At 34.0% G+C, this 23940-nt stretch overlaps 2 protein-coding genes across 3 annotated transcripts in view; one reads left to right on the top strand and one right to left on the bottom strand.

The window, feature by feature from the left end:
- Window positions 1-23940, bottom strand: part of LOC135835697 (uncharacterized) — a 387401-nt gene that overhangs the window by 203535 nt on the left and 159926 nt on the right. The window lies entirely within an intron of this gene.
- The window catches only part of LOC135835692 (uncharacterized), a 46763-nt gene continuing 28801 nt past the window's right edge, over window positions 5979-23940 (top strand). Inside the window, exons 1-2 of the mRNA XM_065350079.1 lie at window positions 5979-6186; window positions 13054-13146. Of these exons, the coding sequence (XP_065206151.1) occupies window positions 6108-6186; window positions 13054-13146 (172 nt within the window). The 5' untranslated portion in view covers window positions 5979-6107. The remainder of the gene's footprint in view (window positions 6187-13053; window positions 13147-23940) is intronic.

Below are 23940 nucleotides of genomic sequence, written 5' to 3'. Positions count from 1 at the left end.
TGAATGAAAACAGAGAAATTGTTGGTAATTCGGAATAAAGAAAAGGGTATAGGTCACTTTTTTTTAAATCAGCCGCCGTGGTTCCGTCGAATGCGAATATATTTTTTTCGCGATTGGGTTAAAAATCGTGTTTTGGGGTCCTCTTTCACCAATCAAAAGGGATTTTCCCCGAAGAAACTATTTGATTTTTGAATTAATTAGTTTTTTGTGTTTCTTGAAAACCTGAAAAAGTGAACTTAATACATACCTTTCTATTCAAACCGATTCATTTACTCGTATAAATAACACGAGGCACAATGAAAATACGTATTTTGTTTCAGAAACAAGACATTATTGACGTAGAAAGCCGTTATCATGTAGGCTATTTCCTTAAACACTTTGCCTTCGCTAGCGTTCCCCAGATAATAATTAAAATACGATATTAACGGTATCATTATCGTGATTGTCCTTATGTGGCGTAAATTACTATGCAATTAATCAGTCAGACAAGTGGATTTAGATACTTTACGTCTTTACATTCGAATTAACTCGCGACCATGTATACTATGCGATTTTATAACAAGTTGAAAAGAAAAAACACCGCGGTAAACATTTCTATTAAGAGAATATTTCCACGACATCGCACCGAGAAAAGGAAAAAAAAATAAAACTGTACGTAAAAATTTTCCACCTAGTTTGATAAAAAGCGAACTGGGAAATGATGAAATGCGCGGGGAATGGTGGCGCGACGTGCGGTGCATAATGGAAGGATGGAGAGGTTGAAAGGTAGAGTTGACGAGGGATGTTTTCCGCTAGGTACATCATACAAGTGGTTAATTGGGGTGAAATTTTTTTCACATGGTGACATGGTTGCAAAAAATATGTTACATTTACCGCAGCTGTTTTTGATGACACAAAACCACCATTAAAAAGCACAGGGTAAACTTTTAGTGCATATACTCTTCCCCTTTCCTCTTTATTCTTTTAGGAAGCTCGTTACATGTTGGAACATTTGCTCTACGAATATAAATTCCACCTAATGTACGTAAGCATGTAAGGTGTTTGCGGTAAAATAATTGAATTTTTTCCCCCATATTGTCGCGTCATCGTAGGTCACTGCGACAAAATTATTAACATTTTGTTTATCAACCGTAATAGGCATAAGAGGTACACCTATTACGAATTGTTTGACCTTTATTATCCGTAACGTAGCAGGTAACTTACTCGCCGGAATTCATATTTACTTTTCGAGTAACTTGATAGAATTACTTGTTTCCAAGGAAACTTTATTTTTCCAATCGGCAAACATCACACAATAAAAGGCTCAAAATATAGAGCAAATTTTTAACCACGTACTACATCACAAATACTTTGAGTATACGAATCGCAAACGACTAGAACGTCAGCTTCAATTTATTTCAGTTCCTTGATTTTTTTTCTAACTGTGTGGTGGATTCTAATCGTGAAGATTTGCAAGCCACAGAATTATGTTTTTTTTTGCTGACTAAGCCGTGGTCTTTGGTGTCTACTGTCTACCTACGTATTTAATAATCATATGGTATTCTAGGTCGAAGTTATTAGGTACCTAGTTTTTATCAAACATTCGAAAATCCCTTTGTGATATTTCAGCACATTGTTATCTGCTTAAAAGTAATGTTGAGAGGTGAAAATCTTTCCGGAATTTTTTCACTCGTCTTTTGCAGTAATTTTCCAATTTTTCCAATCCTTGTTCATTTTTCTTTTACACGAGTACAAGATGGGTGTTGATAAAAATAATAGATAATGATGATGAAAATTTTCGAAATTCCAGAGAACAACGAGTGTTTCTAAAATGTCTAACGTCGCGATTAAAAACATTTTGAAAGCAATTATTTACGATTGATTTGATAGAATAGTTTTAAAAATAGATTCAAATTAAAAGCCGCATCCTAGTTCCGCAGAGTTGGCTTATTTTTAAATTAATTTTTTCGCCACATGTTATACAAGAAAACCCAACTCTTAGCCGGAGGAATTATTTACATATCAGGAAACCGCAGCGAAAAATTTATTATTCGAAAGCGCAACATCAGTCTCGTTTAAACACTTTTCCTACACAGAAGTAAAAAAAAAAAAAAAAACTCCTTCGTAACTTGGTAACATTGAAAACAGCACTTAAAAAGATAAGAATCCACTCGAAAGTAACAAACATCGGTTTGAAAAAAAAAAACGATCAATGGAAAACGGTGCCGAGTAAAAACAGATTTTAAAGATTAAATAAGTAAAAAACAAAAGCAGACAGTAAAAAAAGGAGGAAAAATAACACGATAAAAAATAGATTAGAACGAAAAAAAAAGAAAGCCAATAATATAAGGAAAACCTGCTATGTCGATATTTCCGCACGTGTTTGCCAAAGTACCGAGAAAAAAACAGAAATAAAACAGATCACCTAAAAACTTTGAAACAAAACTCGTATCATAAAGGAACAATTCAAAACACCGCCAAGAATTATGTTTAAGTTGAAGAAAGCTTTTACTTTCAACATCATACCACAACAAAGCTCACCAAAAGAATACTAGGTATATAGGTACACCTTTGAAAATTCGCAACGTAATAAATTCTTTATAGTGAAGTTCTTTAATGAAAGATGAACGAGAAAAGGAGAAGTGAAAAAAGAAAAAAAAATTACCTACGAAGAGAAAAAAGTAGAAATGTTGAAATGCATTGGTAATGGATTTTTCAAACTGTACTGTAAGTGAGAGAGAAAGTGAGATATTTTTTGGTAGATAATGGTTAGAAATTGTTTCAAAATTTAGACGAACGTAATCTGGAAATGTGGATAAATCATTGAAGACTTTTTATTTTTATTTTTACAATAAACATCACTTCAGAAATTCCAGTTGGGTAAAAAGTCAACACATTGACAGCTTACCTGTATTTATACTTAAATTTAAATCATCTCATAAAATGAAAAAAAAATGTTGATACTTTTGACAGGTTTCTCCCTCATCTTCAAACACAGCATTGGAAATAAAATACTTATACTACAGGATTCGACGAGCGAAAAAAGAAACGAATAAAAAATTAGAGCAACGCCTTAATTAAGTTTATAAAAAACAATCTCGGATGAGAAAAAAAATACCTGCTGACATTTGGAAAAATGAATAAATGAAGGGGAAAATCGCTCCATTTCCGAATGTAAAACGTTCTTTGGGGAAAAAAGTCACTCACCGCTAATTTTCATCGAGCTTCTTTACTAGGTCAATGTTGAAAGATAGCTGAACCTTAAGCTTTTAATTCTCAAAGGTAAACCTACGTCTTTAATTAATGTACGAATTTGAATTACTTACACAGCAGATCTTCTTCAACTTGAATTTACTATAAGAAATAGTACTTCTTGGAAGAATTATTGGATATTTCCACAGGTATACTTAGGATGAATATTTTTTACATGTTTGAACTCATATTAGGTACGTATGTACTTCACTAACCAACGCAACCTTTTTTAACCAAACACTTTTTATTGCCGGAAAACTTGACCTCAATTTGTTCCAAATATTTTCACCATCCCGAAAAGGAAAACTGAGTCCACTTCTGATGATCTCACGTCGTCACACTAATCAAAATAGATGAATTTTAAAAACGAGGGGAAAGAGGATAAAAAAATGAAATAAATAATATCAGACCTGAACTTTCAGAAAATAAAATTGACGTGAATTCAAATTCCAATTTAAAAACTTTGGAATTTTTCAAAATTGGTTTTCATTTTAAAAATTTCTGAAATGCAATTCTATGAAATATTCGTAGGTTAAAGATAATTATTGGTCCACATAGCTAATTAGAATTTCATCAGGTACCCACAAAACAAAGAAACAAGAGGAAAAGACCTTGTTTATTTCTCTCACTTAGAAATAAACGCTAAAAGAATCCAAAATAAAGATTTTTCATCCAAAAAAAAAAAAAATGAAACGAAAAAATGTAAATAGAAATTAAAGAAGTTTTTTGAAACTATTCACCAATAGTATATTACAATACAAGCACCGAAATGCTCACTCGGTGCTTGCATTGTAAGATATTTTTCATTACGTGGTATCATGAAAACGTGTTTCTAGCACCGTACGCGCATGCGCACTTCAAGTTAATTTTAGTCCTAGGGCCGAAAAGTAACTTTTCAGTCTTCGTAAACGCACGGAACAATACTTCTCGCGTTGCCAATAAAAGAGCTGCTTTCGTGCGTCAACGCAGGAGTGGGAATACGCACTTTCATGATATCAGTAATGAAAAAATTATTCGAAAAATTAATAAGTATGAAAAATTGACAAAACTAAGTATTTGGTTAAAATGTTTTGAGTATGTTTTTAAACTTGCACTCAAAAAACAAGACATTCAAATCATTGAAAATTTCAATTAAAGTGCTGAAAGAACAAAGTTTTTTGCATTAAAAAAAAAGAAAAAAAAACATAAACAGAAAATTGAAAAAACAGGTTGGTATCTAATAAGTAGGTATATGTATTTTACAAAAATTGATGAAAAAATTATCTGGCAAAATAATTTTTTACGAGTAATACTTACGTAAATTTTTTCAGAGATTTTCAATTTTTGAAAAAAATTGAGGGGGTCTATCTTTAGATGAGCTCAGCTACCAGTTCAACGAATTTTGAAAGATTTACTCTTGGATAACTGATAATTCTTATACCCCCTCCCCTTTCATACTTAGTTCTCAACTCTCATATCGAAATGGTGGCCCGAGGAAGCATCTAAGGGTAGGATGTCGATATCCCATCTTGAAAATCAGTTTCTAAATAGCATGAAAAGTTGAGTTTTACACTGAAAATTTAAATTCGAGCTTATTCACATTCTAACAACCAATTTTGAGCTTTAAATCTTTTGTTTATTCCATTTGAAATTCCTCAAACAGAGGTTTACGACTTCTGAACCCACTTAAGAAGTCTCAACTTTTTTAATTTCGTAACCACTCAAAAAATCATTGTAATCTGAGAAAATGCATTGACCTATACTGAATGTCAAGTCAAAACATTTCTGTCAAGTACTTAATTAAATTCTTTTCAACTGAAACGATATTTTCAAAATTTAAAAAAAACAGGATTTTTTCACCTAAGAATTTAGACTTTTGTAGATAGATTTTTTAAAAAAATTCTTTAGATATGAAATGCGTATTTGGAATAACCTGTTGAATAATTCGGAAACATTTGCTAAAATGGAAGAAAAACATTCTAACTGGAGCAGAACTTGATGACATTTTGCAAATATTTAAAAATAAAATGGTTTCGAGAAGAATAGGAAGATGAAAACTGAAACCAAACAATGACATCTGAGTTGGGGCAAATAACCTGACGAGTCTAGGCGATTTGTCGTTTTGAAAACTGCATAGGTACATATTTACGCCTCCAGGAGGAAATTTTTTCTCAAGCCATTGGAAGCTTTAGGTTGAAAGCTTTTTTGACACATTGACTTGTCGTTTCTGTGTGAGTGTGCGAGTTCGCGTAAGTCTAAGTATCAAAACCGTGAGAAAACGTACCCATTCGATATATATAAGCCTAGTCTTCGTAGGGTGCACGGATTTAATTGGAGGGAAGTAAAGTTAATCTGATAATATGTATTTTGGCTCGACGGTGTCGCCTTAGTCGCAGCTCGCAGACGACGAAGTGATTTGCAAACATGAAAGGTTCTTCGGGCAAAACTTTACGTTTAACTTTGATTGATTATACATACGAACAACTTACGCAGACGAATACCTTGCTTTATACCATCTAGAGATGAAAACATAAACGCCACCGTTACGGAAAATTTATCCGTCAAAATCCGGCACGCCGCACGACATCACGAAGCAGCGCAGCAAGCGGTAGAAGCGACTCCATATATGCAAAATCGTTCCATTTCGATGCCTACAGAGGAAATTTCTGGTTCCCCAAGTTTTTCTCGAACTGCTCGACGACGTCACCAAGGTAATCCAAACAATGAGCTGTATTTAAAGAAGGTCTTCGAGCTTTGAGGTTTTATATTTTACAAAAATTCCTCATGTTTAATGAGATTATTCGTCGGAGCTATTCGCGTTACTACTTTTTGTTCATTTTTTTACTCGAATTCTAAATATAGCCGGAGTTTTTTTCTTAAGAACTTTTTAAACGACAATGTTTTTAAAAAACTTTTCTTATTTAACTTTTTTGTGCTCATTTTTCACCGCCTCTGTCAAGGCCGACTTTCAATTGCGTAAGTTTACCATATTCTTTTTTATTAAATAGCCACAGCACACCAGCAAGTTAGCGACAGCCACATTCGCCGGCGTAATTGATATAAGAAATTAATCGTAATGAACCCCTTCTTTTACTATGCACAGCTCGCGATCCTTTGTCGTGTTCACTATTCCTGGTATCAGTTTTAATTCCTGGTATCAGTTTTAAAGTCAACGAAAACCGTCGCTCTTGAGATAATTCCTCGGTTCTTCTTCCTCGATCAATAGACGGTCGCACATAAAGCGGATTTATCTGTGTATTTTTCATCCCGGCATAACACGCCAGCCCAAGTGGGCGAATGCTTTTTCCAAGTCTTAAGCATCCCTTTTTAATACCGTATATCAAATATTATCACACGTGCCCTCGATTAACCGACCCATTTGATATAACAACATAATAAAACCTCTATAATATATTTTCCGATGAATGAATAATTTTAGCTGTAAATTAAATTCCCGGCGAGGATTCGTTTCATAAACATCCGCCCTTGCAACATCTTCCACCCTTAGGCGTGTTTTTACGACCGATAAATAATTTCGTCCGAAACGCTGACATTTTAATGTAATCGAGTATATCTAGTCTACATTATGAATTGTCGCGACATTGAAAAATTCTCAACACTTGGGGAAAAAATTGCGGAATGAAAAATTTATAGGAAAATTTTCACTGCAGAAACAAACACCTTGAGAGCTAACACTGCCGCCGAGAACGTCTCGAGACAAGAATTCGCAGTACGTGAAAGTGGGGCTAATTTTAAATGTCAAAACTTGGTTATAAGTAAGGGTTTTTCAAAATTGTCAAAACATTAAAAAAAAAAGTCGTATCTGTATTATGCATACCTAGATAATGTTTTCAGTGAATCAATTAACGTTTATTTCAAAATTCATCTAAGGGCAATTATTCTACAATAGTTTATTTAAAATTGAAAAAGTCGTTATACTCGTATTACAAGTAGGTAGGTACAGTTTCTAAATGATTTCATTACTTACTGTTATTTTTTTTTCAACTCGATATTAACAATAATCACTTAAACTCATCTCATCCCAAAATGAAAAAATCCCCAGTTTTTTTGATTTTTAAATGAAAGAGGAGGAGAGAGGAGTCTAAACAGAAAATAAAATAATGCTCGGCCACATAATTTTCTCGGATAGGTAGTTTTAGTTCTCGTAAGATTGAAATTTTCACAAAAATGTTACTCGCAACTTGTATTTTTCAAAACCTTCATGAGTGATTTTGAACATTCTTTTAATTTTAAAAGAACTTGCACTTTCCTTCTTTACCTCGGGATCATTCCATGTCAACTCAACCAAAAAAAGACGACTTTGAAAGTCATGTCTTTCGATTTCGCTCAAATTCTTTTTACAATATATACCCATCCAGTAAGTAAGAACCCCGCAATTAGTTTGGTCCCAGCCCCCTCAGGGGGTGGGGGGCTTTCATAAACACTTTTTTGAACTTTCATCCCCTTTGGGAAGATGCTGGGGGCCATGGATGGGGTCCAATCAAAAATCTGACGTCATATTCGTGTTCAGCGTCACCAAAAACATAGAATTCGATAAATACTAATATCACATGCCCCAGATTTTCTTTCGAAAGTTTCACCCAAAATTGGGGGTGGGGGTGCTCCTCTTCCATTAAGAGATCCCATCTCGAAACTTGAATATTTCGAAAAAGCATCAAAAGGTTCATTTATGGAAATTTTTTCAAAATTTTAAATGGTAGCTCCCACTTACAGCGCCATTTTGAAATTTGAACTTTCAATTTGAAAGTTCAACTTGCAACTTTTGAAAATTTCAAAATGCTTAAAAATTTCCAAATGCAATGCCCTTTCAAACTGTGAAATCAGTTTTGATCAAAGTATCATAGTTTTGGAGGAATGGGCTGCTGAAGTTGAGTACCTCGAGACAATGTGATAATAATGGAAGCCACCTACCCGCCCCCTGAAGGGGCTGGGACCAAACTAATTGCGGGGTTCTTACTTACTGGATGGGTATATATTGTAAAAAAAATTTGAGCGAAATCGAAAGACATGACTCAAAAACGTTGGTTGAGTTGACATGGAATGACCCCTCCTTCAGAAAGCACTGTTGAGAGCTGAAATCTTTAATCGAAATACAATAAATACAATGAGAGGAGTGGAAAGTGGAGAAAGAAAATTGATCTCCCAATTATGATGTACGAAAAATTCATGAAATTTTCTGGAATAATACAAATCAGTGGGACAAAAATGAATTAAACTGGCTAAAATGATGTTTTTTCAAAATAGTTTTACCTAGCCAAAAATGGATATTTTAAGAAGAAAAAAAAAATAGAAAATTTGTCTATCACGTCTGTTCTAGCACATAAAAAGCAGAAATTGGTCAAGGAACCTATTTTGATCTCTTAAATTTCTAAAAATAACATTTGAGCTGGCAGAAACAGTCAGATATTTGTTTTGAAGTCGATCGAAGGAGTCATTAAAAAGGTTTATCTGAGTTTATACATACATTGTGAATTTTATTTAGGCTCTTTTTATGGAATTTTTTGAAAGCTGAATATCTTATAAAAATTTTCATGGGGGCCCAGAATGAATAAAAATTATTATCAATCGTTTTTAGAAATCAAAAACCGATATGCCCAATTTTCTACCTCAATTTGAACGAGTTTTGATTTTTTCCAACGAGGAGAACTTTTACTGTCCGTCCACTCAGACTGAGCATGCATTTGGTTCACTGAGAGAAAATGACTTCCCAGACCTCAAAATCACGTTCTGAGTCGCTGCAGTCGATTTTTCAATTTTTGGAGAACTTTTGAAAACAGCCGAAGTAGCCAAATGGTATCATTTAATTTTTTGCAAAAAGACTAAATAATATAGGGATAAAAATCTGAAAAACGGTTTATTCAACTCATCAAGTCGTATTCCAGATTCACCAACCGCAGTAAATTCAAAACGTCGAACTTGTGATAGAATTGAATCTTAGCTGTCGAAGTTGATTACAACACATTCTGAAGCGATTTGAAGTTGCTGGAGAAAAGTCACCTTTCGCTGGAAGCTCTAGATCGACTCAAAATTGGTGGCAATAGATTCGAGAAATTCACTTCATAAATACCAAATGAGTTAGCTTCGATCAAATTCCAAAAAATAATCTTCGGCAGCTAAAAATTTAGTTCAGAGGTCTTTTAGTGACATGCTTTGTTGGTGAACCTAATTTTCGTTCAGTCAGAGTTTGATTACAAAAGTTCACTGGTCTACTTTACCAAACAAAACTTACGCATTTTTGAGTTGTGAAGAAATTTTAAATTTGTGTTCACGATCACTTTTTATCGAGTTGTGAACTAATTTTCCAGTCAATGCGAAAAAGTGCTCGTATTCTAAGGTGAAATCCAGTATTTAGTTGAATAAGTACTTTGAACCGATCAACAAAATTTCAAATCAAGTATTCTAATGAAAAATATAGATATTTTCATTCAGTTAGAAAAAAGTACGAGTAGGTAGGTATCTTCAAATATATATCTACTATGGATTAATTTACACCATGATTCCCTTTTTAGTTTTTATTCAATCCAAAAAGAGTATTTCATCGAAAGTACGCCGGATTTCTTCAATAGCCAAATAAAGTACCTACCTAGCTTTTTCCAGAAGAATGCCTCATCACACAGGGTAAATGTTGAAACAGAAATGTATTTCTATAAAAATAAGTTTTCAATCTAACTAATCGAGTACCTCGATCTTTATACGAGTATTTTACGATGCATTCAACCTTTATCGGCTCGTACAATTAAACCACGTACCGCGTACTTATTTCTATACACAAAACTTTCCATTTAACACCATCGATGATATTCATAGCAAAACTATAACTGTAAAACATATCGAATCCCTTCTTTATACCACACGAGTTTGAAAAGGAAACATTCCGTTGGAAAAATCTGAATCCTTCGGTGCTATTTAACAGTCGAATCACGCAATGAATCTCATTCTGTTAATTGAATTACATACAAATGTATTAGACCCGATGCCCATGTACTTATTCGCTGCGTTATTTACTCTATGGGTCACATATCGGGCCCAAATATCACCGATCATAAGAGCACGCAGTACGTGCACAGTTTACATAACTACAAAACGTTGATTCTAAGTTCATTTGAAACTAAAAACAACTTGCCGAGCAAAATTCGTTACGAAATGAAATCCAATTTAAAACTATTCGTCTCAACTTCTGATTTCGTTGACCGGTCATGAACTTGAAACACTTTCCCTCTTCGGTAGCTCGATACTAGATTGAGTCGATTTTTAACTTTATTTCTACTAAGTTTCGTGGTCGAGCTTGGCATAAGATGGCAGTGAAGTGTTCTCAAAAACATTGGATAAAATTTTGAGACTTGAAACTCACTTCTACTTCAGACAAAACCTCTACGGGGAAATTTTCATTTTAATCATTTCGGAAAAATCACGAATAGAAATAGTATAGTCCAGGAAAAATAGCATTCCATTGGGAAAAATGGGGGAGAAAGCTGAATTTTTGTATATTGGTCCATTTTTTTGTGCTGAACACGAATCCGATGAGTCCCCGGTCGTCCCTGGTGTGCGTTCTCCCCTATTGTGGATCTAAGCCCCCCAAAACCAGTTTTTTGCAATTTTCTCCCCCGCATTGCATTTTAGCGAGAAATAGGTGGTCGGATAAGAATCTACGTCAAATTTCCGATCTAGTGATATATCAACTTTCTTTTTACCCCCAAGGGGGGTGGAACCACAACCATTCAAAAAAGGGGGTTCCCCAAAAAATACATAAGGGCTGTAGGCGCCTAAGAGGGGTGAAATGGTCCCCAAAAGCGTTTAACATGAAAGGAGGGTACCATAGAGAAACCTCTGCGCAAAAAATTTCAGATCCACACCCCCTACCCTTTTTGCGGAGCCCCCCTTTTTGAAATTTCAGTAGCACTTTTCTCAGCCCCATTTCAACCGATTTTGAAAATTTTTCTGGAAGTTATGTATATCCTTGATAGGTATTCACACAAAAATTTTCAACCCCCTCCCCTTAAATTTACCCCTCAAAATGGTGTTTTTTTCATTTTTTTATGCCTATTAACAATCAAGATTGCGAGGTACAATTTTGTAAACACGTTTTTTGGATGTATTTTTCGCCCCCAAACATCATATACTAAATTGGAAATTTTTGCTTTGGTGCGCCGTGGTGAAAACTTGGAATAATGTATCGTAGGGGGGGTGGGGGGTGAAATGGGAATTTTGAAAAAAATAACTATCAATGAGTAGGGTATCGTTTTCATATGATTCGATACCGCTGAGCACGAATATGACCTCAGATTTTCTGCTACACTCACCTTACCCCTCTCCAGAGCCCCTCAGCCCCCCTCAATTTTCACGATTTTCGAAATATAGTTATTTTGATGATGTTGGTGTCGTTTTCATATGATTCGATACCGCTGAGCACGAATATGACCTCAGATTTTCTGCTACACTCACCTACCCCTCTCCAGAGCCCCTCAGCCCCCCTCAATTTTCACGATTTTCGAAATATAGTTATTTTGATGATGTTGGTGTCGTTTTCATATAAATACCCTACTCATTGATAGTTATTTTTTTCAAAATTCCCATTTCACCCCCCACCCCCCCTACGATACATTATTCCAAGTTTTCACCACGGCGCACCAAAGCAAAAATTTCCAATTTAGTATATGATGTTTGGGGGCCAAAAATACATCCAAAAAACGTGTTTACAAAATTGTACCTCGCAATCTTGATTGTTAATAGGCATAAAAAAATGAAAAAAACACCATTTTGAGGGGTAAATTTGAGGGGAGGGGGTTGAAAATTTTTGTGTGAATACCTATCAAGGATATACATAACTTCCAGAAAAATTTTCAAAATCGGTTGAAATGGGGCTGAGAAAAGTGCTACTGAAATTTCAAAAAGGGGGGCTCCGCAAAAAGGGTAGGGGGTGTGGATCTGAAATTTTTTACGCAGAGGTTTCTCTATGGTACCCTCCTTTCATGTTAAACGCTTTTGGGGACCATTTCACCCCTCTTAGGCGCCTACAGCCCTTATGTATTTTTTGGGGAACCCCCTTTTTTGAATGGTTGTGGTTCCACCCCCCTTGGGGGTAGAAAGAAAGTTGATATATCACTAGATCGGAAATTTGACGTAGATTCTTATCCGACCACCCATTTCTTGCTAAAATGCAATGCGGGGGAGAAAATTGCAAAAAAACTGGTTTTGGGGGGCTTAGATCCACAATAGGGGAGAACGCACACCAGGGACGACCGGGGACTCATCGGATTCGTGTTCAGCACAAAAAAATGGACCAGTATACCAAAATTCAGCTTTCTCCCCCATTTTTCCCAATGACCCTTTTTTTTCATCTAATTTTCCTGGACTATAGGTCGATTTTTATCAACCTTTTGGTATCTATTTTTTGAAGATGCACAGAGAATGTTAGATCCTTATTTACATTTTTATTTTAAAAAGGAGCACCTAAATTTTTCAATAAAAATCTAAAAAACAGTAAATTGGATTGAATTTCCTTTTCTCGTAGAAATTTTGACATTTTTAGCATCTGGAAGGAAAGAAAAGTCAAATTATGATCAAAATGTCTGAAATGACCATTCATAAAAATTTTTTGTTAGGCTTCGTCAAGTTTCAAATAATTTGAAAATCGATTCACTCTAGCGAATATAGGTACTTTTTCCACAACTCGAGCGTAATGCAGTGACCTCAATGAACGTGTTTTTTTTTTTTTTTTTTTTTTGCAAAGAATCAACGTCAAATACACGCAAACTTATGTGAAAAATATTACGAACATATTTTCAATAAAATTGACGTATTTTTCTCTGTTTTTTTTTGCAGCTTCCTATTTAAAGCAATGTTCGAAGAAGTCGCCAGATTTCCATAGATGTATGTTAGATAATGAAGAAGCTCTGCTACCTCATATAATAGATGGTAAGTACAACAAGAGCAAGTATATACGAAGCTATAACCCTCGACTCAGACACCGACCTCATTTCCCAACCGAATACAAAACTAAAAATCCAATTTTCATCATCGTTGAATTTTTAATTTAAACCGCAGAGAATTTACCCCGATGTGAAAAATTTCATCAACTCTATTCATTTGTTAATAATTAATGAAAAAAAACTCGCGCTGTGCTACGCTATGGTGTAGTATCTCGTTATTAATACGGGTGTTTGCCCTTGCATGTGTTGTAGGTAAGGTATAGTACTCGTATATGAATACTTGGTATCTTCAATGTAGTAGGTATCCCCTTTAACTACTACTTATCGAGTAAATGGTAAATTTACGTGATTACCACGCGAGCTAACGAGGAAATCGCCATAAGATTACAATCATATTTAATTCATTTCAATAATCTACGCGACTACGCGAAACACATGGTCATATAACGTATGTATGTATTATACGAGTAGATACTTAATCGTATCTCGTTGGATTGAGTTTTTTTTTTTTTCAAATTAAAGGACATCTATTTCAATGAAGGTACGTCTACCTACCTTACCCATATTTTATTTTCAAAACTGTAGCTCGGTCATCCTCAGATCGTAGGTATTCCAGCTGTTTATGAAAAAGTACCATAACTTATCATAATCACATCCATATAATATTGAATGATTCTTAATTCTCAATACCAATTTTTTATTACCGCTCGAATTCATTTATATATACTTGTAAATGTAAAAATGCAATATTCAGAATCTACATATCTATTAGGAAAGCATCGTGGTTCGCAGATACAAACCTCGTCTCTTTGTATCCAATCACTCAGTTGCAAATAATACGATGCCAACGATGTATGAATAAATTTTCTTTTACAATCATACCTCATCTACGTATGATGTATCCTTTTAAGTAGATAAAGTCCGCAAATAAGACACGACACATTATAATTCACCCTAGACATGTAAAATTTTCCATTATGTGATTTGCAAAATCGATCGGAACGAACAAATTTCCACTACGAGATTAGCAAAGTTGTAAATGCAAATAAAAGCCACGAATTTAGCCTTTTTTACCTTATCTTTATCGAAGCGTGTTAATGGGAGACACATGAAAGTGAAAAAGAAAACTACTTCGGAAAGGTAATTGTACCCTTTTTGCGATTTCGCGTTTCCATAATTTTTTCTACCCTCTTCTCGGCCCTTCTTCTGGATTTCCTAATATCTATACGAAATTGGTATAGGTGCTGTTATTTTCGAGTACCTTGTTTGAAGCATTTTTTTCACTCGTATCTTTCAATACTTCCTCGTCTTAAAAGAAAATAACCTCATGATTTTAATTTTTTTTAAATCGTACTCGTAATTTGCATGCATCAGTTTATTCACCATATACGTATACCGAAGGTTACTCCTAATTCAATTTTTAGTTCGTAGTAGGTACCCGCAGAATAACAAAAATCCCACTAAAACAAGGCAATAATCGTCACACAATATACGCGTGCGAATAAACAACCATCAACAATTTTTCGTCAAAAAGGAACGGTACAAACCTACAAATATGTTTACGGTAAACGAGTGTACGTTACGCGTATAATGATAAAGGAACCGAACGAATGACGCTTTCGTATTCCCCTTCTGCAGACAATATGATTAAAACGATAACGTTGTAATTACCAACTACGATTAATCATAATTTTCCGCTGTATAATATTAACAGAAAATAAATCACGCTATCTGTACAATTCTGATGCTATTTCGCGTCTATACACATATACCTTACCTACACTACACACACACACACACATATGCACATTTACAGGTAAAAACACTACGTTTACGCCTGTACTCGTATGTACGATAAATTCAATTACGACGTGGTACCCTGTATGTATCTGGATGGATAGCGGATACCTTGACTTAATATGTACTGTACAGGATGTTTCATAAATTAGATACCACACTGAACTCGTCCTCAAAATGATTTTGAAGAAAAAAAAACAGGACTTCATTAGTTTTAAATTAACAGAAATAGGGTCTCACTTTTTTCAATTTAGGACACATTTTAGTAATACCTACCTACAAAAAAACATATCCGTATTATAGAAATAGATAAGGTACAACGAACGAAAACATCGAAACTCATTGTTTCTTTATTTTTAATTTTCAATGAATTCTTAAAAATCAATATTGTATAAAAATTAGAAAAAAATATCAAAATTTTACGAAATTAAAGTAGAAAGCTGAAATAAGACAAGTATCCAATCAACGGTATCAACCCATTAAATAAATTGAAAATGATTTCTAACCGTTTTGAGCAGTTCTGAATCCTTCAACAGATTTTTTTAAAGTTGAACAACTCATCAAAATGTTACCCAAAGAAGTTGGATAGCGAAAGTTCACATTCTAAACTATTCTACGCATAATTTCAATTCAGAAAAGCTTGAAACTGCCATGTTGATATCAGGATAGAAAGTGAACCTTCAGCTTTCCAAGTACATAAACTTTTGCGAAAATTTCAAAGTTCAAAAATCTATACTGAACTGAAGGCACCAGAACTGCTCGAAACGGTTTGAAATCATTTCCAATCCATTTGAAAGTCGAAAATAAGGGACATACCAAATATCAGCTTTCCAAGTTGATATGATGACAAAATTTTGATTTTTTCCCACTTGGATAAATTTTCAAAAATTCACCAAAACCCGAAAAATTTGCCTTATCACCCGTGTAAGACAGTGCGTTTTTTACATGCTGTTTCTTGGGATAGGTACGTACCTCCCATTGTCAAAAAAATTCAAAATCAAAATTCAAAGATCCAAAGGAATAAGGGACCAAGTCGACACAAGTCCTCATTGTTTCAATACAGCTTACAGTGCTTCAAATAATTTTGAAATTATAATTTCCAAATTCGACTTTCTAAGACTCTTTATGGCGATTTCGAAAAATTGAGCTAATAATTGCGAAAAAAACGTAGATTTGAGGTAGTCTACCTCATTGAACATGATATTTTTTTTAAATTTTACACGCATAAACCTACTTACTCACACAATAGAATCGAATTTCACTTTCAAAAATGAGCTGCGAAATTTCCCCATTTTCTATTCCAAAATTTCACGCATGAATCACGGATTCGTACTCGGGAAGTGAAACTACCCTGATACCTACATTTCGTACCTATAATAATTTCGTTCAATTTTTCAGGGTAAAAAGAAGAATGCTAGAAATTCAGTTTTAAAACAAATCAAAAACAGAGAAATTCTGGATAATTTGACTTACTATGATTTCAAACGCGACAACTATAACGAAGTGAAATTTTATGTTACCTCTTGTAAGACAAACGATTTTTTTAAAACGCTTTTTTTTATCGTTCAGGTAGATTTCACCTCTTGAAAAGTGTATTGAATCGGTGAGAATAGAAAAGGACCAAGTCCACTTTTTCAATGATATTCATGTACATAATTGTACGTATTAGCACGGCGGATCAACTGGAGTTGTCAGATTTTCTGAAACGCTGATGCGATGTTGCCAACCAGTGGTGTTTGGCAACATCGCATCAGCGTCGTGCTGAGTGTAAAAATATAATTTTTTCAAAAAAATTAAAATTTGATGATTCTCTTGGAAAGTTTTTTGTATTACGAAAAAATATCAAATCATTTTTGACATTTAAACGCATTTTTGTACTAAAAATAATTAGACAATTTAAAAAAAAAAAATTGAAAGTTTGAAAAACTGATTGACAAAATTTAAAATTTTTCCGAGATGTTTTAGTATTTTCAACCGGGATTACTGGTAAAGTGATTCACTGTGATGTGAGTATAAGTGCCAATCGAGTCTGAGCGAAAACAAAACAATTTTTGGTGATTGAGAATACGTACGTAAAAAGGGGTATAAGTCACATTTTTTTCCATCAGCCGTCGCTCCGTCGCATGAAAATATTTTCTCTTTGGTATACGAATAAATCAGTTTTTTGTGTTCCCTGAAAACTTAAAAAGGCGAATCTTAGTTATAGTCCCTTATTTCTATTCTCATCCATTCAATTGATTCTGGAGACGAAAATTATAAATCTTTATTTGCTCAAAAAATGCCCAAAATTAATCTAAAAGCGTATTAGGGGGGGGGGTTGCAACAAAAATATGATGAAATCGATTAGGCGGTTTCACCAACATATCTTACACTACTGCATCTTTTCGCCGATTAATTTGATCAAATAGAGGCCAGCTGAAAAGTCCATACTCTATTTTTACGGACATGCAAGGACAGTTGATCCGAATTTGTAAGTGTTAAATTTCATTTTTGATTTTTAAAAACAAATCTAGAAAACCCAAAAATCTGCTGGAAGCTTCAGAATGGCTTAAGACCCCCCCCCCCATCAATTGACTTGACAGATCAAGAATAGAATACAAACCAACTTTCAGCTTTATAACTTCATGTGGTCAAATTTAGATATGTATTTTCATACCTACAGATTCTACATATATTGAAGGACCTATTAACAATTGACTAAAATTTTCATGGCCAAGACCTTTCAATTTCCCACTTATATGGGCAGAATATAAAAATGACCTCTTTTGTAGAGCATTTAAAGTTTTATAAATTGTTGCCTCAATTTTGAAGTTGGACTAAAATTAAAATGCATGTTTTTTATACTCCCTCTAAATTTCTGCAACCACGATGCTATCTCATTATTAAACCTATTCTGCAGTATTCAACGAGTTAAGCAGCTTTGAGGATTCAGTAGGCATGTTTTAAATACCCCGTAACTTTGCCCCTTCATATTCCAAGTCAGCAAACCAATTTACACGGGTGTAATTTGTGTTGCTGGAAAACCAGATGAATTATTCGACACGTCCTACGGAACACCCAGTAGGTGCATAGTATTCTTAAATTCGCGTCCAGGCCGTTCTTCATTTAGTTTATGTACCTACTTACTCGTACATAGCCATATAGCAAGCGGCATAATGAATTTAACGTGTTATTCGTCGAATTAGCGAAAACACCGATGAAAAAGATTGATGAATTTTACGAATGACTAGAAGTAGAGACCGAGCTAGTAGGTACATACATTATAAAACATCCAACGTTAGCTAATGTAAACGGTGAATTTTTTACTCCAAAATTAGGTGTACCTATCCTCGACGTATCTTCGAGAGTGCTACTAATTTGTTCGATGACAAATGACTATTTTCACGTTGTCACGACGTTGTTTTTTGATATATGAAATATTCATAAAGTAATTTTCAATTGTTATTCCCTTTACGTAGTAGTATAGGTACCTACCGTGTATGTAATAACGTAGGTACAACCCCATATGCTTACTTTGGCTACATTTGCACGATGATAAAACTATAAACGTTAACTTCCTGCGACGTTAAAACTTGTGTATAGCATACGTAGGATACTTTTTGGTAGGTGTGTGTTTGAATGCGCAACGAGAAGCCAAAAGCTTGCCGTCTCCGTCTCACTCAGTATACATCTACAGCATGTCGCGAGCAATAATAAACTAACCTATTATACTATGCGTGGATTAAAGCAGCTTAAAAAGTGACAAAATTTACTAAATTAATCTAAGGTGTGCACAATACTGGCGGATGAATTCAGCGTAGTTGTATATAGCGCAGGTTTGTTTAATTGATAAAAGAAAAACGAATCGGATGACGGAAGACGGAAGGGGAAACGGCTTAATTTAAATAGCTTTTAGGTGTAAGCGACGAATTTCGTTAATAGCTAATCTCATATTCGAAATACACACCGAAGTGCGAGATTTTCGTTCTGCTCGTATTCTATACAGTTGAAAGTTGACGAAATTTCGCCTTGCGGCTGCCTCTATATATGGCATTTTCTTCGGCGTGTATAACTTTCCGCCGCGCGTATCCGTATATATATACCGTGAGAAAACCGCACCGACAGTTTGCATCTGGTAAAAATTTAATTTGGCTCAGACTTAACTATTTTCATATCGATAAAGCGCGCCTACAAAACCGCCAACAAACGTCGTGTCTCGTCGTATTGCATTTATACGCGTAGATGGTGAATGGTGATGGTGGTATAACTTGGCCCGCTTCTGTGCCGAGAAAACTAACCGAGACTAGGCGTCGCGACGTGAGAGACAAATCTTTTGTAAAGTTTCAGCGTTTTTCTTCTTTTTTATTCTCCCTTCGTCTTGTAAAGTTTCGTCTTCTTTTCCTCTTCCTAGCGCTGCTCTGCAATGCGACGCAGACAGATTTAAGATATTTCATTATCCGCGAGTAGCATTTCTTGCGCCTTTGATCTTTACCGCTCGTTTTGTACACCAAGTGCAGAATTTTATTAGTTGACTCTCGAAATAGACTGCGGTGTGCTCTTTTTTACAACTCGTGTCATTGCGACAGGTCAGTTAATTATACGAAGTGAGAAAAACTGCGAATAGTTTTCAAAGTTGAAGGGTTTCGATATAATGATATTTTAAAACATGAATAACAGTAAAGCACACAACATGGGAAAGGTCAGGTTTGCATTATACAAGGGGCCCTAAGCTGCGATATCAACGGAAGTTGGATAAGGGGAAAAAAGACGGCCCATATGGCTGAAATTGCCATCCCTCTGATTATTCCAATTTCGTATCATCAGATTTTACTCCATTTCCATTTCGATCTGAAGTCTCCAGTAAAATTAAGGGTTTTTTAACTATCTATTTTTGGATTTCTTCTACCAGCTAAAAATTTACTTCTCATCATCCCTGCCAAAATACGTAATCAACTGCAAAATCCGCAGGCCCAATAAAATTCAGTAAGACACTTCCAGGCAGCAATTTTTAATAAAGCCAATCAAATTTTCAACATGTTCTCAAGCTATAATCAGCGGGTATCTGATGAAATTTTCTTGAAAATTCACATTTTTACCCGAGGGAAAAAATTACATCAATTTATCAGGTAATAAAAGTGAAAAGAAGCAAGAAGGTAGATTACTTAATACAAAAGCATCCTTTTGGCAAATTTTGAAATTTTTAAAGAATTTTTTTCGTCCATCGCGAAAAAAGCAGCTTGATAATATCTCACAATTAATACAAAATTTCAACTCTATAAGTCGTGATAGCAGAAGAAATCTTTGCAACCACATACGAGTACTACACAGCAAGGGTGACCAAATCATTAACGTACAGCTTTGAATTATATTTGTAATTTTTTTACTTACTTTACTTTGTGTGAAACAGTAACGTACGTTTTGTCGTCACATCCAATATTTTTAATAAGAAATAGTGAAATTAGTTACCTGAAACAGAAAAACAAAATAACAATGAAATTAAAAATGATGAATTGACGTCACAATCATTACCGAGTAGCTGGAAAAATAAATATAAATGTAGGTAAGCCTTAAATTCTTAAAGTAACCCAAATATATGTGAAATGTATCATGGATTTGAATTTAAGTTTTAATATTACAAATATTTATTGATTTTTCGATGAAATTGAAATTTATAAAAAATATTAGGGAAATTGTTTTGTGAAATTCAAAGTCACTAAACACAACAGTTTTCTTTTTCATATCTTTACGATCTATTTTTAGAGAATATATTCTTCTCATCATTCAAAATGCGGACAAAATTTTAAAAATATGTACTTATGAATACTTACGACATTTTACTCTTCTCATTATTCCATTAAATTGATTGTAATAATTTCCTTTTCAAAATATTTATAATGAAAGGCTCAATATTTAAGCAGATATGAGAACTTTGGGAAGAAATGCAAATGAAGGGAGAAGGGTGGGAGGGAGGGAGAAAAGAAAATTAGGTAATTCCAATCTGTTTGTGAGATACTAACATGAATCATTTTTGTTTAATCGAAATATAGCTACCTTTTCTCAAATAGTTCATTTCCACATTTTTACGCTAGCCACATTAAAAATACTGGCATGTTAATAGATTTGCATAACTAGTTCACCGTAAATACAGTACACTTCATAATGAGATCTGCTTCACACTAATTTGAACAAATGATGGAGTTCGATGTCCCAATTCGTAAAACAACCAAAATTTCTATCCAGACTCTACTCCCACTTTCCTAGAGGAATCCCAAATTTTCTCAAATATTTGATTCCTCACAAAACCGCCACACTTGAAAGATTTTTTATCTAAGATCTTGTTGAATTTAAAGCAAATCTGCTTAAAGTACTCTAAGAAAGAAATCATATCAGAGATCCAAAATCAGTAATTAAAATTTGATACGATCAAAATTCAACTTCCAATATAAAAATTAATTCATTTTTGTAAAAATGGTATAGAATTACAAACCTATAATTTAAACATAAATTGCAGTAAACTTTTTTTTTCAAAATAGGATCTAAATACCCTTCAAAAGTACAAATTCACTCGTGATTTTCATTAAAATTCAAAAAAAATCTGAAGTCAAGTTGCATATTGATTGAAATCAACCGAATACTCATTTTTTTTTTTTTTTTTTTTTTTTTTGAATCCGAACTCTCCGATTCCTTACAAACACCCTTGAACATAATCAAAAACATAGGTATTTGAATTTTTTTTGAATTTTCAGTGGTATTTCAACCAGAATATAGCAATCTTTAAGATGATTTATTGATGAGGTAAACGCTTTAGTTTTGAACATTTGTTCATTTTTTGGCCAGTAAAAATTTCTCAATTACAAATGGGTGTGATTTATCGGCACGACAGAAAAAGGCGTTTTCACGACGAGAAAAGGGCATTTTAACGACAAAAAAGGACATTGCACGGGAAAATAATCATTTCACGACGAAAAAAGTTTTCAAACGACGATAAATGAATTTGAACGACGATGTAAGATATTGCGCGACAGAATAATTTATTGCACGTCTATATAATATATTCAACGACGAAATGTGCACGACAAAAAAATATAGAAATGAACGACAAAAAAAATGCAAGTTTATTGGAAAACGAACGACATGAAAAATTATAAAAGCACGTCACAAAAAATTAAAAATAAAAAGTTCGTCTACTGAACCAGCAGTGCTTTTTTCGATTTCGCTGACCTTCCAGAAGAACGAAGTATGAAGAAGTGTTCAGATCAATCAAATAGGGAATTTGTATAGTGTACATGTATCTGGGTAATTCTCTAAAAAAAAAAGGTCAATTTTGATATGGTGCGGGGTAACATTTCTATGAGAACAGTCAATAACCAGTCCTGCCACTTACCAGAAAAAATGTTAGATTGGGAAGCTAGCAAAAATAATTGAAAATTGCTCTAAAATTGGCGCAAAAAGTGTGTGACAGTTTTCAAACCTGTGTGTTCTATGATAATGGGAATATGTCAATTTTTCCCCAAAAAAATGAAGTTCATGACACTTTATAACATTTCTTTTCAAAAACATGGCGTGTGACAACCAAGTCCAAGGACATTTGGGGTAAGGAGGGGCTAAAAATCTCAATACCAAATGTGAAATGTGTGTGGGGGGGTGATCCTTCAATGGACCAGAAAAAAAGAAAAATTCATGCTAAAATCTCTGAGAAATTTGCCATGTATACGAATTTTACCTTTTTTTGAGAATTACCCACCTATATACCTAAATGTACTATCAGTTTTACTGATGGGACGTGACGAGGTGGAAAGTTTCACAAACGTTCTCTTCTCGTAAATTCATGTTTACAAGTTGTTTTTTTTCAAAAAGAGTAAATTTTTCGATTTTTTTTTTTTGGCGGGGAATAATTTATTTTCCCGGGCAATTACTTTTTAGGCGGGCAATAATTTATTTGGATGTGGATTACATTTATTTCGTCGTTTGTATGAAATCAAATTGTCGTTCGTATTACCTAACTTGTCGTGCTGAACTGTCGTTAAAAATCGTCGTTGAAATAGCCTATTTTGTCGTTCAAATGTCCTGTCGTTTGAATCACTTTTTCTGTCGTGCCGATATATATTTCCCATTACAAATTGATACCGCTGATTCTACCTTTTATCTGTGGAAGTGTGGAATGGTGTTCTTAATTTACTTTTCAGAAAGAATTTGGCCAAATGAGGAAACCTCCAATCCGTTTTTGCCTCAAATATGATCATTGAAGGAAAAATTCACCAGAAATTTTTAAATTTTTGACCAATTGTCCACACCTCTTCCAGCTTTTTTACCCGTTTTATTGCGTTATTTTTAAATATTTATTATTTTAGTGAAAATAAAGCGAAATTATCTTTCTTTATTACAAAATTACATCTCCTAAAGTGGAGGGGGGTATTGATCTTTTTTTCTTCGTTTTTGTTTCTCATTTTCATGGAGTTTTCACCATTTGAAGTTTTCAAACATACGAGAATCCACACAAGCAAAAGAAGCACGTTACGTACCATTTTTTCCAAATTCATCAAAAAAGTCATTTATTGATGTAATATAATAAGATCTTTGTACAAATTCGGATCTTCCGATTTCATAGTTCTAAATGCCAAGAATTGCACAAAAAAACTGAAATGAAACGTAGTTAGGCACCTACCTGTTTATAAAGTTTTTCCTCAATAATAATAGTATGAATTTTTAGTAGTAATTTAGGGATATACGAGTGTAAACAAAATACTGAATAAAATCGATTATTCATCGTCCAATTTTTTGTATTTGCATACCCAATTTGCATACCTACATCCATTATTAGGGTGAGAGCTTTGTACGTACATGTTCCATGTGCCCAGTTTATATGTAAAAAGTTAATGGGCGTTTAATTCACACTTTCCTCATCACTGATCATCAATAATAATTCCAAATATAATTACTTTCCAGGGTAAAAAGTTCGTAGAAATACTAAAAATTACAAAAGTAGTATTCAATTGTTTATAGT

This window comes from Planococcus citri, chromosome 2 (assembly GCF_950023065.1).
Source record: "Planococcus citri chromosome 2, ihPlaCitr1.1, whole genome shotgun sequence".
In the NCBI taxonomy this organism is placed as follows: Eukaryota; Metazoa; Arthropoda; class Insecta; order Hemiptera; family Pseudococcidae; genus Planococcus; species Planococcus citri.
This window is presented reverse-complemented; position numbering and strand designations above follow the sequence as displayed.